Source organism: Carcharodon carcharias, chromosome 17 (genome assembly GCF_017639515.1).
Source record: "Carcharodon carcharias isolate sCarCar2 chromosome 17, sCarCar2.pri, whole genome shotgun sequence".
NCBI classification, from domain to species: Eukaryota; Metazoa; Chordata; class Chondrichthyes; order Lamniformes; family Lamnidae; genus Carcharodon; species Carcharodon carcharias.
In genome coordinates, this window is record NC_054483.1 from 104615884 (window position 1) to 104631715 (window position 15832).

At 48.8% G+C, this 15832-nt stretch overlaps 1 protein-coding gene across 1 annotated transcript in view; it reads left to right on the top strand.

The window, feature by feature from the left end:
* LOC121289693 (dynamin binding protein) overlaps positions 1-15832 on the top strand; it is a 137672-nt gene that overhangs the window by 12845 nt on the left and 108995 nt on the right. The window contains exons 2-4 of the mRNA XM_041209318.1: positions 6152-6302; positions 8774-8896; positions 15265-15832. The exon at positions 15265-15832 is cut by the window's right edge and continues 1034 nt beyond it. Of these exons, the coding sequence (XP_041065252.1) occupies positions 6158-6302; positions 8774-8896; positions 15265-15832 (836 nt within the window). The 5' untranslated portion in view covers positions 6152-6157. The remainder of the gene's footprint in view (positions 1-6151; positions 6303-8773; positions 8897-15264) is intronic.

Genomic DNA, 15832 nt, shown 5'->3' on the forward strand with positions numbered 1-15832 from the left:
AGAGGGATCGAGTGGATGTTAAAGATCCCGTGGTACTATTTCTAGTAGGGGAGTGAGTCTCTCTCTGTTAGCAGTAACACTCTCACCTCCCAAGTCAGAAGGTTGTGGGTTCAAGTCTCCACTCTGCTATTGCAAAGAAGAGCATGGAGAGATCTCCCTGGCCTCCTGGGTCAATGTTTATCCCTCAATCAACATCACTATGAAAACAGATGATCTGGTCACTATCACATTGCTGGTTGTGGGATCTTGTTGTGTGCAAATTAGCTGTCATGTTTCCAACATTACAACAGTGGCAACACTTCAGAAGCACTTCTTTGGCTGTAGAGTCCTTTGGGAATTCCTGAGTTTGTGAAAGGCGCCTCATAAAAGCTACTTGTGTTGCGCATTCCGTCTGAAGCAACTCTCTCTCTCTCTCTCTCTCTTTCTCATTACCTCAGTACAAGAGCACATTCAAACTGGCCCTCTTCATTAGATCGATTTAACTCCATTCAAATTGAGAAAGTGTAGGATGTTTAACTGGTGACGGGGGAAGAGCAATATTGTTTTGCCAGTGAGTTGCTGGAAGGTGAGTTGGGTGTCGGAGAGTTGGTCAGTAAATGTCAGTGTTTAATGAGATGGTTTCTGCATCGATCTCATTCCTCAAAACCTTCTCCACCCCTTTAATGGTTCCAGTGCAAACACTGACCATCCCCTTCCCTGCCCCAAAGTTCCCCACTCCAGGATTACAGTGAGGGTAACGTTGAGGATTAGACACAATTCCAGATGGGTTATCTACCCAGCACTGGGCAGAAAATGATGCATTTTCCTCATTTCCTTCACATAGCAGGCATGTTTCTCTAATCTGTCATTCCTGGGGGAAGCGCTGTTCAAATGAGCTGTATCTCTGGATGTTATTCCCTACTCTGGGATGATTTTCGGCCTGAACATTCCTCACTTTTAGGATCAGACCATGAATTCTGGAGCTTTACGCAGTCAATGTGCAACTGCTTGGAGTGGAGCTCAACTGTTTCCATGGATTCGGTTGGGACAATGTTCCTCCTAACAACCCTCCGCCACCCTCCCCCTCTCCGCCTCCCCCACCCTCCCCCTCTCCTCCTCCCCCTCTCCGCCTCCCTCACACCCTCCTCCCCTACTCCCTTCCCCTCTCCGCCTCCCTCACTCCCACCCTCCTCTCCCCTCTCCTCTTCCCTCACCCCTTCCCCCCTCCCCCCTGACCGTCAGCCAATGAGACGGGAATGGGCAACAACAACAAACCAGCAGCAGCCTCCCAGCTGAAGGTGTCGACGGTGAGAATTCCCAAAGATAGAATCAAAGGCATCTCCTCACCTGCACCCACACTGCGCACAGTGTTGTGCTGACTGCTTATAACATCAATATGGTTTGAGTTATAAGCTCCAACTGAGCAAACTCTCTTGTTGCTTAGCAATGAGAGGTGCAAAAAAAAAACTAAAAATTAGTTCAAGATTTCTGTGTCTCAACTCTCTCTGCCAGTTCTCTCTTTGTCCTCCTCTCTATGGTCTGTACGAACTTCTGGTTTCTCAATCTTAACGGACAACAACTGCTAGTCCTGCCAGCGATGCTCACATCCCAAAAACAAATAAAATGCAGATTATTGCTTCTGAAAAGGTGGTAGTGAGCTGCCTTCCTGAACCGCTGTAGTCCCTGTGGTGTAGGTACACCCACAGTGCTGTTAGCGAGGGAGTTCCAGGATTTTGACCCAGCGACAGTGAAGGAACAGTGATATATTTCCAAGTCAGGATGGTGAGTGGCTTGGAGGGGAACTTGCAATTGGTGGTGTTGCCATGTGTCTGCTGCCCTTGTCCTTCTTGATGGTAGAGGTCACGAGTTTGGAAGGAGCCTTGGTGAGTTTCTGCAGTTCATCTTGTAGATGGTACATACCACTGCTACTATGTGTCGGTGGTGGAGGGAGTGAATGTTTGTGGATGTGGTCCAATCAAGCGGGCTGATTTGTCCTGGATGGTGTCAAGCTTCTTGAGGGTTGTTGGAGCTGCACTCGTCCAGGCAAGTGGGGAGTATTCCATCACACTCCTGACTTGTGCCTTGTAGATGGAGGACAGGCTTTGCAGAGTCAGGAGGCGAGTTACTCACTGTAGAATTGCCAGCTTCTGATTTGCTCTTGTAGCCACAGTATTTATATGGCTGGCCCAGCTCAGTTTCTAGTCAGTGATAACCCCCCCAGAGTATTGATAGGGGGTGATTCAGTGATGGTAATGCCATTGAATGTCAAGGGGAGATGATTAGATTCTCTCTCCTTGGAAATGGTCAGTGCCTGGCACTTGTGTGGCATGAATGTTACATTTCTCAGCCAAGCCTGAACAGATGACCAAAAGCTCGGTCAAAGCAATTGGTCTTAAGGAGTCTTAAAAGAGGAGACAGTGGCAGAGAAATTTGGGAGGGAATCCCAGAGCTTAGGGCCCAAATGCTAAAGGCTTAACTGGTGGTGCAATTAAAATTGAGGATGTGCATGAGGCCAGAATTCGAGCAGTGCAGATATCTCCCAGGATTGTAGAGCTGGAGGCGGTTACAGAGATAGGGAAATGGAGGGATTTGTAAATAGGTTAACACCAGAATGGTAGTTGTTTCACCCCAGCCCGAGGATGAGTGAGGCGAGAAGTCATGGCTCCAAAAGCTGCTCGCTTCAGGTCAGCTAACCCCAAACGGTGGAGAAATTTAAACATGGCCTCTCTCTGGTGGACATTTATAAAGAAAGCATATGGAGTGCTTTCCTTTATTGGACGAGGCATTGAACATAAAAGCAGGGATGTAATGCTGGAACTGTATGAAACGCTGGTTAGGCCACAGCTGGAATTTTATGTACAGTTCTGGTCACCGCATTACAAGAAGTACATAATTGCTCTGGAGAGAGTATAGAGGAGATTTACAAGAATGTTGCCAGGGCTGGAAAATTGCAACTATGAGGAAAGATTGGATAGGCTGGGGTTGTGTTCCTTCGGTCACTTCTCAGCCTTCTCTGTTCTAATTGAGGTGTACAAAATTATGAGGGGCCTCGATAGTGTAGACAGGAAGGACTTGTTTCCCCTAGATGAGGGGTCAATTACCGGGGAGCATAGAGGTAAGATGATTGGTAGAAGGGTTAGACGGGACATGAGGAAAAACTTTTTCAGCCAGAGGCTGGTGGGTGTCTGGAATTCACTGCCTGAAGTGGTGGTTGAGACTGAAATACTCAACTCATTTAAAAGGTACCTGGATCTGCTGAAGGTACCTGAAATGCTGTAACCTGAAAGGCTAAGGACCAGGTGCTTTAAAGTGGGATTAAAGAATCAGTGGTTAGTTTCTCTTTTACTCTGTTTATGACCGGTGCAGACATGATGGGCTATGGTTCTATTCACAACCTTCACAAGCCAAACAGTGAGGACACAGACCCTTGCATTCACAATGCAAAAGGGCTGTTTTATAATCAGGTCAGTCAGTGGGCGATGCAGTGACTGAACTAGGCTGTTCTGAGATCGGTTGGTGATGCAGAATAAAAAGGTTCCTCTATTAATGAGGGAGCTATTAACTGTGTTATGTAGAGAGTGTTACAGTGAGGGGGCTGGAGTGTGTCAGTGCGTTACAGTGTGGGGTATGTCAGTGCGCTACAGTGAGGGGTGTGGGGTGCGTCAGTGCGTTACAGTGAGGGGCGTGGGGTGCGTTACAGTGAGGGGTGTGGGGTGCGTTACAGTGAGGGGTGTGGGGTGCGTCAGTGCGTTACAGCGAGGGGTGCGTCAGTGCGTTACAGCGAGGGGTGCGTCAGTGCGTTACAGCGAGGGGTGTGGGGCGCGTCAGTGCGTTACAGTGTGGGGCGCGTCAGTGCGTTACAGTGTGGGGCGCGTCAGTGCGTTACAGTGTGGGGCGCGTTACAGTGTGGGGCGCGTCAGTGCGTTACAGTGTGGGGCACGTCAGGGCATTACAGGGAGGGGGCTGGGGTGCGTCAGGGCGTTACAGGCAGGGGTCTGGGGCGCGTCAGGCCGTTACAGGGAGGGGTTGAGTTGAATGTCCTGTCACTGTAATCCACTGAGTACCAGCAGAGGAGGACACATGAAATATTGGGAGTGAGGCTTAAATTGTAATGTGAAGAGAATGGGTTACAGGCAGAAGTGCAGACAGTCTTTCAACTTGCTACTTCACCTGGTTACTTGTTCTGTTCTCTGTTGATGAGAAAGACACAGAAGGCAGCTCACTTTCCTGCTCAGGGTCTTGTCTTGTTTTGAACATGTCAACTCGAGCCCTGAATCTCACTGAGCAAGCTGCACTTGCCGGAGCGCATGTGTCTGTCTGCGAACAAGCTCGCTCGAGTCTGAGCACACCTGTGCCCTAGTGTACGTGTCTGTACGTGCATCTGTACACTCATCACCCTTGTGACTGCTGACCTGCACTGGCTTCCAGTTGAGCAACATACAGAATTTAAAATTCTCAACCTTTGTTTTCTCCGCCTTCCCCTCCCTATCTCTATAACCTACTCCAGCGTGACAGTCCTCTGATATCTGGCCTCTTGCACATCCCCCATTTTAATTGCTCCACTATTGGCAGCCGGGCCTTCAGCTGCCTGGACCTTGAGCTCCTAAACCTTGGTTGGGGGGTAGAGCATCAAAGTGTGGGCTCACCCAGTTCTCACCTGATGGGCGTGGGTGACCATCTGCTGCTTGTATGGCTGAGATTGAATCGGCTGGGCATCAACATGTGGTACAATGACCAACACTTCCCCACGTTCTGTCTTTTTAATGTGTGGGGCTATCTGAGGTGAGTCAGAGGCAAGAGGTGGAGACAGACTGAGAAGGGAGGGGGAGACGGACAAACTGGGGGGGTGGGAGAAGGGAGAACCAGTTGTGGAGGTAGGGTTGCGGAGCAGGATCGTAATGGGTTAAATATAAAACTATTGATCAAGATGGAAGGTTCTTCCTTCTTGAAGCTACTGCCAGTGCTCCTCCCAACACACAAACACATCAATTCCCAATGGAAACAGTGCATCCTCTCGCTGACTAGCATTGTTCTGTTTGTCTGCTCAGTGGACCCCCCCCACCCCCCCCCAAAAACACAACAGAGGCAGGAAACTAGGCCCAGTTTCGAATGCATCTGCAAAGTTGGGAGTTCCCATCCCAGGGACCGTGTGGTGTCATAGCAGCTGGGATGAAGCCATGGCCTGGGATTTAATTCCCAGCACAGAGAAACGCTGCCAAAAACTGTCCTATCCCTCCATACCACCCTGCCCCACCTCCGCCTCGCACGGAAAACATTAATAAATACTGAACCCCCCCCCCCCAACACCGGCAACAGGTAAACTGCCAAATACTGACCCCTACACTGGGAAATGCTGCCAAAAACTGGCCCTGCTCCAGCCAACACTGCCAAATACTGTCCTACAGTAGGAAACACTGCCAAACATCCCCCGCCCACCCCCACCATTGGACCAGCCAACACTGTCACATACTGCTCCCTGCAGCAGGCAACACTGCAAAATGCTTCTCTCCCACACTGGAAAACAGTGCCAAATATTCACCCCCACATACCAGCCAACACTGCCAAATACTTTCCCCCTTCTCCCACACAAATGCTGCCAAATATTGTTCCCTGCACTAGGAAACTATGCCAATTGCTGCCTCCCCTCTGCATCGGGGAACACTGCCAAATACTGTCCCCCTCCTTCCACACGAGAGGCATTGCCAAATACTGTCCCCCTCCTTCCACATCGGAAGCATTGCCAAATATTGTCCCCCTCCTTCCACACTGGAAGCTTGGCAAATACCTCTCTTCAGTTCCAAAGAAGATTTGTATTCGACATTAACTCTGTTTCTCTCTCCACAGATGCGACTAGATTGGCTGAGTATTTCCAACACTTTCTGTTTTTATATCTCAAAATCATATGTGCTCATTATCACATTGCTGTTTGTGGGAGATTGCTGTGCACAAGTTGGCTGCTGAGATTCTACATAACAACAGTGACTACACCTCAAAGTAAAGCACTTTGGGATGTGTTAACAGGAATGAATACAAAGTTTATTAGAGAAAATAATTTCTCTTTACCCCATCAGACCCTAATCCTAAAAACCTGAGGAAATACAACATGCACGATGTCTTGCTTTGACTTGTTGACATTTTAACGATGTGTGATATAGGTCTTACTGTGTTACAGTGCGGGATGGAGGCGGGGTCCTTGGTTCGAGCAGTCTTTGACTTTCGGCCTAGTGTGTCCGAGGAATTGCCCATATTCGGGGGTGATGTCATCGAGGTTGTGAGCGTGCTGGACGAGTTCTGGTTGCTGGGGAGGAAAGATGGAGTGACAGGTAAGAGTGTTGTCAAACTAGGGGACCAGGCCTCCCTCCCTCCCTCCCTTCTCAGCCTGACCCACCCTCAACCTCTCACCTTCTCTGCTGTTTTCTTCCCTTATTTGAGATGGGAGCAGGAGGAGGCCATTCAGCCCCTCGTGCTCACTCCACCATTCAATCAGATCACAAACAAACTTCATCTCAACGTTTACTGCATACCCGTGGATGCCCTTAACAGCCAGCAGTGACCATCTCCAACAAGAAAGAATTGAACCATCACCTCTTGACATTCAATGGCATTACTATCCCTGAATCCCCCACTATCAATAATCTGGAGGTTACCATTGACGAGAAATTGAACTGGACTAGCCATATAAATACTGTGGCTACAAGAGCAGATCAAAGGCTGGGAATTCTGCAGAGAGTAACTCACCTCCTGACTCCCCAAAACCTGTCCACCATCTACAAGGCACAAGTCAGGAGTGTGATGGAGTACTCTCCACTTGCCTGGCTGAGTGAAGTTCTAACAACACTCAAGAAGCTTAACACCATCCAGGACAAAGCAGCCCGCTTGATCAACACCCCAAGACCATCTTAAACATTCACTCCCTCCACCACTGACGCACAGTAGCAGCAGTGTGTACCACCTATAAGATGCACTGCAGGAACTCACCAAAGCCCCTTCGACAGCACCTTCCAAATCTGCGATCTCTACCACCTAGAAGGACAAGGGCAGCAAATGCATGGGAACACCACCACCTCCAAGTTCCCCTCCAAGCCACTCACCATCCTGACTGGGAAATATATCGCCGTTTCTTTACTGTCGCTGAGTCAAAATCCTGGAACTCCCTCCCTAATAGCACTGTGGGTCTACCTACACCACGTGGACTGCAATGGTTCAAGAAAGCAGCTCACCTCCACCTTCTCAAGGGCAATTAGGGATGGGCAATAAATACTGGCCTTGCCAGCAATGTCCATATCCCAGAAACAAAGAAAAAATAACTAATGCTATCACTTTCTTTCTCCCAGCGGGTCATGACCCATGCCCCAATAGGTCATGAACATCGCATCAGTGCAAAGGTCATAAAATGAAAGGAACACAGTTGCCACTCATGCAGATGTTGACCATTTGATCCATTAAACCAATGCCAAATGCCAGTCGCAGGAGATTCAGGCCCAGAAGCACCCCTGGTGACACAGCTTTGGATTGATAGAGACAGCGGGCGGAGACTGGGGTAACCGGGAAGTTTGCTGGTGTGTATCATATGAGGGTTTAATCAGACCATTTTCTTGCAGCTCAGTGACTGTGTGTTTTCTCCTTCTTTGCCCAGTGACTCGCTGGGGGAGAAATCTACACATGGAGGTGATCCCCAACACCATTGGAACGTCAGACCAATATGCCCCTGCACCCCTTAAAACCGGTTGGACCAGTTGGCCAGCTGGGAAGCACAGAGTGAGATCAATCCTATCTCGTCCCAGACTTGCATCTTCCAGCAGGAATTGCTGCTTTCTGCTCGAGAGTGTGAGCACCAGCCCCTCATTGGTCGAGGGAGAACCGAGACCAGGAATTAATACTGGGAACCTGCTGCTTGGTGTGGTACAGTTATCATTGCTGACAGTTTAAATGAACACTCCTAGGGCAGGTACAGCATGGGGTTAGATACATAGTAAAGCTCCTTCTACATTGTCCCCATCAAACACTCCCAGGACAGGTACAGCACGGGGTTAGATACAGAGTAAAGCTCCCTCTACACTGTACACATCAAACACTCCCAGGACAGGTACAGCATGGGGTTAGATACAGAGTAAAGCTCATTGTACACTGTCCCATCAAACACTCCCAGGACAGGTACAGCACAGGGTTAGATACAGAGTAAAGCTCCCTCTACATTGTCCCCATCAAACACTCCCAGGACAGGTACAGCACAGGGTTAGATACAGAGTAAAGCTCCCTCTACACTGTCCCCATCAAACACTTCCAGGACAGGTACAGCATGGGGTTAGATACAGAGTAAAGCTCCCTCTACACTGTCCCCAACAAACACTCCCAGGACAGGTACAGCACAGGGTTAGATACAAGGTAAATGAGTTGAGCCAGTGGGGTCATGAGCTCCCAGTTATTGAGGTGGATGAAGAAGACTTTGGGGGAACCACCTCTGTGTTACACCCAGGGTTATTTAGTTTGGGGTAATGATTCTGTGCCATTCAGGGCTTGATCTTCAGACTGAGTCAGTCAGTGTTACCCAGTTTCCACCTTTGGTTTCCTTTCTACCAGCCCTCAGTTTGGGACTTAACCCTTTCTGCCCTGGATCCAGACTGAAGATTTCTAGGTCGCACTGACTCCTTAACCTTTGACCTTCTGTGCTGATGACCCCGGTAGATGCTGCCCTCCTGCTCGCCCTTGACGTGCCTGTGGGGGCAAGTTGGGGTTTCAGTCTGATGGATGTGTCTCTCTCACTCTGACTCCTCCTCTCTCTCTCTCCCTCCAGGACAGTTCCCCAGCAGTTTTGTGGAAGCAGTGTGCATCCCTAACACCAAAGTGGGGGAGAAGTTGTGTGTTTGCACCAACGATTTTCAAGCGGCAACCAGCAGTGACCTATCTCTCAAACGCGGTAAGTGTGGAAACATTTCCTGTAAATGTGGGGAACATCTGCAGTAACGCCTGTGGTGACTAACATCTGTAATAATTTATTATGTGGCTGAATATGGCAACAACAGCTTACATTTATATAGTGCCCTTAATCTAGTAAAACATCCCACGGCATTTTACAGGGACATGATCAGACAGAAATTTGATACCAAGCCACATGACGTACAGTATCCTGGGCTTTATTAATGGGGGAACAGAGTACAAGAGAAAGGAGGTTATGTTGAACTTGTATAAGGCACTCGTTCGGCCTCAGCTAGAGTATTGCATTCGCACTTTAGGAAGGATGTGAAGGCATGAGAGAGAGAGAGAGAGAGTGCAGAAAAGATTCAGGAGAATGGTTCCAGGTATAAGGAATGTCAGTTATGAAGACAGATTGGAAAAGCTGGGACTGTTTTCCATGGAGAAGGGAAGCCTGAGAGGAGATTTGATAGAGGTATTCAATATCACGAAGGGTCTGGACAGAGTAGATAGAAAGTGTTCCCAATCATGAAAGGATCAAGAATGAAACTCACAGATTTAAGGTGACTTAAAAGAAACAAAAGCAACACGAGCAACATAAGGGAAAATCTTACTCTCAGAGAATGGTTAGGGTCTGGAATGCGCTGCCTGAGAGTCTGGTGGAGGCAGATTTAATCAAGGCATTCAAAAGAGAATTCAATACTTATCTGAAAAGGAAGAATGTGCAGGGTTACGAGGAGAAGATGGGAGAGTGGAACTAAGTGAATCGCTCGTTCGGAGAGCCGGTACAGACACAATGGGCCGAATGGCCTCCTTCTGACCTGTAACAATTCTGTGATTCTGTTAGGATGGGTGACCAAAAGTTTGGTCAACGAGGAAGTAGGGGAGAGAGAGAGAGAGAGAGAGAGAGACAGAGAGGTTTAGGGAGGGAACTTCAGGGCTTAGGGCCCAGGAAGCTGAAGGCACGGTTTTCAATGGTAAAGTGATTAAAATCGGGATGCTGGGGGATAAATATTTGTCCGAATGCTGAGGAGAACTCCCACTCTTCTTCTTTGAAATAGTGGCCATGGGATCTTTTGCATCCACCTGAGAGAGCAGACGGGCCCTCAGTTTAATGTCTCAGCTGACAGACACAGCCCTGACAGGGCAGCACTCCCTCAGTACTGCATCTGGAATGTCAGCCTGGATTTTTTTTTTGTGCTCATGCCTGTGGAGCGGGGCTGGAACCCATGATCTCCTGACTCAGAGGTGAGAGTGCTACCCACTGAGGGTGAAGAAAGGAGCGTCAGTGGACCTCCTGAATCCTTCTTTTTCAGAAACTGGGGGCAGACGGAGGGAACACGTCACGCTGTCTCGTGCTGCGACGCGGGTCGGCCTGATTCACAGTTGCGTGTTCCACGAAACGACGTCAGAAGGCTTTTGAATCGCTGTGTGAGGGAGGTGCCCTTTCATTGCCCTCTCATTGTGTTTGCTTTATTTTGAATTGTGTGACTGAGTTCCCATTCCACACAGTTTTGTGTGTGAAAGGACTTGCTGTTCTTTTGAATGCTGCCAGGCACACAGACCCCATTGTGGCCCTACACCACCACCCCCTCCCCTGACCACCCCCAATCTCTGGCCATAGCAATCACATGGACGCTCTCAAAAGGCCAACTTACTCAACTCCTGCATGATGCGGTGCCTTAACATGGACACTGAGGTTAGAAACCATTTATACTGCCCCATTCTTCCCCCTAATTAGCTATTTTTTAGACACGAAGGATCAGTGCCAAATGTAATTCAGGGGTCAGAGGGTGAATGGACCAGGGCGTGGCCATGTTACTCAGCCGTCATTTTAAAGCCATTAGCTCCTAGGAACAGGAGGAGGTCAATTCAGCCCCTTGAACGCTGTTCAGTTGCTCAACCAGATCTGAACTCTCTATTTACTCCCCTTTCTGCAACAAAAATCTATGGAGCTCAGTCTTGAAAGCTCCAGTTGACCCCTGGAATCCACAGCCTCCTTGTGGGAGAGTTCCAGATTTCGGCTATCCTCTGCAGAGATATATCCTGATTTCACTCCTGAGCAGCCTGCCTCTAATTTTCACCTTGCTGTGGAACCCCCTAATATCTGCTCATGTACACACGCTTGCACACGTGATCATGTACATATTACATGGGGAGATGGTGGCGTCGTAGTAATGTCACTGGACGAGTAATCCAGAGGCCCAGACTCATGAGTTCAAATCCCACCACGGCAGCTGGTGGAATTTAAATTCAGTTAATAAAATCTGGAATATAAAGCCAGTCTCAGTAATGGTGACCATGTCAACTATTGATCGTCATAAAAACCCATCTGGGTTCACTGATGTCCTGTAGGGAAGGAAATCTGCTGTCCTGACGTGGTCTGGTCTTCCCGTGACTCCAGACCCACAGCAACGTGGTTGACTCTTAACTGGACAATTAGGAATGGGCAACAAATGCTGGCTCTGCTAGTGGCGCTCACATCCCGTGACAGAATAAAGGAGAGAGGGGCATGAAAACGAAATGCTGGAAGTGCTCAGCTGGCCTGGCAGCATCAGTGGAGAGAGAAACAGGGTTAACTCCTCAGGTCGAGGACAAGTTGTCAAAAGCAGAAGAATTTAAGAGATATGACGGGTTTAAAAACAAGTACACTACAAATTTGGTAATTTCCCGCAAGCTGTCCTGATGACTCCAAGATGAAAAGTTTAGTTAACATGTCTCTTTTGTCGGTAATGATCAGACCAGCCATGATCGTATTGAATGGTGGGGCAGGCTCGATGGACCGAATGGCCCACTCCTGCCCCCAATTCCTATGCTCGTTTGGGAGCTGGCTATGGGGTCAGTTAGCACTTTCGACACTAGAGGGCGGCCTTGTCCCTGGGGAAAGGCCCGAGCTTCACTTTATGAAGCATTTTCATCTCAGAAAACTCCCAAATTCCTCTGTGAGTGAGAGTGCACGAGTGCACATGTGTATACCAGCCTGGCTTCTGATCACTTTCCTTGGACTCCTGTAGAATAAAGTTTTGGTGGGGGGGGGGGGATGGGGTGGTGCAAAGAGTTGGGTGGGGTGGGGGGGGAAATGGGTGAGTGGTGAATGATTGGACTTGGCTGTGTTGGTTTCCACAGTCAAATAGCCCAGCCACACTCCATTCCCTGCCTCATACATGGGCAGTGGCCAGTTGGATGAGCTAGTGGAGGGTCTCCTTTTCTTTGCCCTCATTTATGTCTTGGGGGTGTTGTTCATGCCAGGTTTCACTGCCCATCGCTGGTCAACCTGAGAAACAGGTAGTGTAGCGACGATAGACTTTGCTGCTCCTGACAGCATTGAAAGTCCAGCTAAGCTGCACCTGACAGGAGTCACCCAGGCCAGGCGAGGCAGCAAATGTAGGTTTCTTTCCCTGGAAGATATTTGTGAGCCAGTTGGTTACAGGAACTGCAGAGAAAGAGCTCTCAATTATACAGCACCATTTATAAAAGCAAAAAAACTGCGGATGCTGGAAATCCAAGACAAAAACAAAAATACCTGGAAAAACTCAGCAGGTCTGGCAGCATCTGCGGAGAGGAACACAGTTAACGTTTTGAGTCCACATGACTCTTCAACAGAACTAAGGAAGAATAGAAAAGGGGTGAAATATAAGCTGGTTTAAGGGGGGTGGGACAAGAAGAGCTGGATAGATGGCCAGTGATAGGTGGAGATAATCAAAAGATGTCACAGACAAAAGGACAAAGAGTGTTAAAGGTGGTGATATTATCTAAGGAATGTGCTAATTAAGGGTAGAAAGCAGGATGAGCAAGGTACAGATAGTCCTAGTGGGGGTGGGGTGGGGTGAAGGAATCGAAAAAGGCTAAAAGGTAGAGATAAAACAATGGATCGAAATACATTTAAAAATAATGGAAATAGGTGGGGAAAAGAAAAATCTATATAAATTATTGGAAAAAACAAAAAGGAGAGGGAAAACCAGAAAGGGGGTGGGGATGGAGGAGAGAGTTCATGAGGTTGGCCCTCAACCGTGTCCGGCCCATCTCCTGCGCATCCGCCCTCACGCCTTCTTCTCCCTCCCAGAAACATGATAAGGTCCCCCTTGTCCTCACTTATCACCCCACCAGCCTCCGCATTCAAAGGATCATCCTCTGCCATTTCCGCCAACTCCAGCATGATGCCACCACCAAACACATCTTCCCTTCAACCCCCTCGGCGGCATTCCGTAGGGATCGTTCCCTCTGTGACACCCTAGTCCATTCCTCCATCACCCACTACATCTCAACCCCCTCCCATGGCACTTTCCCATGCAACCACAGAAGATGCAACAGCTGCTCCTTTACTTCCCCTCTCCTCACCGTCCAAGAGCCCAAACACTCATTTCAAGTGAAGCAGCATTTCACTTGCCTTTCCCTCAACTTAGTCAACTGCATTCGTTGCTCCCAATGCAGTTTCCTCTACACTGGAGAGACCAAACACAGACTGGGTGACCGCTTTGCAGAATACCTTCAGTCTGTCCGCAAGAATGACCCAGACCTCCCTGTCGCTTGCCATTTCAACACTCCACCCTGCTCTCATGCCCACATGTCTGTCCTTGGCTTGCTGCATTGTTCCAGTGTAGCTCAATGCAAACTGGAGGAACAGCACCTCATCTTCCGACTAGGCACTTTACAGCCTTCCGGACTGAATATTGAGTTCAACAATTTTAGCTCTCTCATCCATCACCACCCCCTTTCCGATTTTCCCCCTCCTTTTTGTTTTTTCCAATAATTTACATAGATTTTTCTTTTCCCCACCTTTTTCCATTATTTTTAAATGTATTTCCATTCTTGTTTTATCTCTACCTTTTAGCCTATTGCGATTCCTTCCCCCACCCCACCCCACCCCACTAGGACTATCTGTACCTTGCTCGTTCTGCTTTCTACCTTTTTAATTAGCACATTCCTTTAGATAATATCATCACCTTCAACACCTCTTTGTCCTTATGTCTGTGACATCTTTTGGTTATCTCCACTTAACACTGGCCCTCTATCCAGCTCTTCTTGTCTCCCCGCCCCCTCCTTACACCAGCTTATATTTCACCCCTTTTCTATTTTTCCTTAGCTCTGTTGAAGAGTCTTGCGGACTCGAAACATTGACTGTGTTCCTTTCCGCAGATGTTGTCAGACCTGCTGAGTTTTTCCAGGTATTTTTGCTTTTATACAGCACCTTTCACCATTTCATACTCTCTTACAGCGCTTTACAACCAATTAATTATTTCTTGAATAAAAACAGAAAATGCTGGAAAAACTCAGGTCTAGCAGCATCATGGAGAGATAATAAACAGAGTTAGTGTCCCGAGTCCGTTTGACTCTTCTTCAGAGCTTTCTTGAAGTCTAGTGAGTGTTGGAACTCTCAATCGTCACTCCCTTCACTCCACCGTTGGCAGCCGTGCCTTCAGCTGCCTAAGCATTTAGATCTGGAATTCCCTGCTTAAACCTCTCTGCCTCTCTCTCCTTCTTTAAATCACTCTCTTTAGAAGGTTACATTGATAGGGTGAGGTGAATCAAGATGGGAAGAGAGTTGTGTTGAGCATAAAAATACCAGTACAGACCTGTTGGGCTATTTCTATGTTGTTAAATACTTTGGAACTTAAAATCTACCAAGCTTTTGGTCGTCTATCCTAATATCTCTTTGTGTGGCTCAGGGCCAAATTCTGACTGATTTCCACTTGTGAATCACTTTGGGATTTTTTTTTTAAGCATAAAGAGCAAGTTGTTGTATTGTGGAATAAAAGCAGCGCCCAATTTGCACATGGTAAGCTCTCACAAGCAGCAATGTGCTAATGACCCAGATCATCTGCTTATTTTACTGATTTTGATTGAGGGATAAACTTTGACTTGGACACCAGGGAGAACTCCCCTGCTCTTCTTTAAATAGTGGCCATGGGATCTTTGACAGTCACCTGGGAGGGCAGACAAGGCCTCGGTTTGATGTCTCGTTTGAAAGACAGTACCTCTGACAGTGCAGCTCTCCCTCAATACTGCACTGGGAGATAAAGGCAAAATACTGCAGATGCTGGAAATCTGAAACAAAAACAGAAAATGCTGGAAAAACTCAGCAGGTCTAACAGCATCTGTGGAGAGAGGGGAAAAAAAAAACAGTTAACGTTTCGAGTCCTTATGGGAGTGTCAGCCTGGATTTTGCGCTCAAGTCTCTGGAGTGGGACTTGAACCCAGAACCTTAGGGTGTTGAGGTGAGAGTGCTACCCACTGTGCCACAGCTGCGTAGGCCTCACATTGAGCTGGACGGGGAGGTGGGTGAGGGGAGATGAAGCTAAGGAGCGGAGGTTTAATACTCAGATACTGTATTCCATTTGCTCATTACTGTCTCCCCTTATCTCTCCCTGACAGGTGACATTGTGGTTGTGGAAGATGCACCGGATGGATACTGGCTCCGTGGACGAACAAACTGGGGATCGAGCGGCACTTTCCCGGCCTCCTGCGCACGGGAGCTGCGCCTCTCTTCCCGGGCCCGGGAGCTGTCCCGCAAGGCGGTTGATGAGCTGCCGGACTACGGCCTGGGCCGGGCTCTGGCCCTCATGAGCCTCTCGGCCCAGCTGCCGGAGGAGCTGGATTTCACCGAGGGCGACGTCATCACCATCGTGGGGCTGCCCGAACCCGGCTGGTTCGAGGGCGAGCTGGAGGGCAGGCGGGGCATCTTCCCCGAGGGCTTCGTCGAGCTGATGGGACCCCTGCAGACCCCAGAGACGGGGCCTGGCTGCGGTGTGAGCAGCTGCGAGGAAGAGGAGGAGGAGGAGGAGGAGGAAGAGGAAGAGGAGGAGGGTGACGAGGAGGAATCAACAGGGCCGCGGATTTATGGAGTGGCCACGTACGACTTTCGGGCGCTGGAGCCGGAGGAGCTGGACTTTGCCAGGGGCGAGCGTATCAGGGTCATGGCCACGCTGGAGGATGGCTGGCT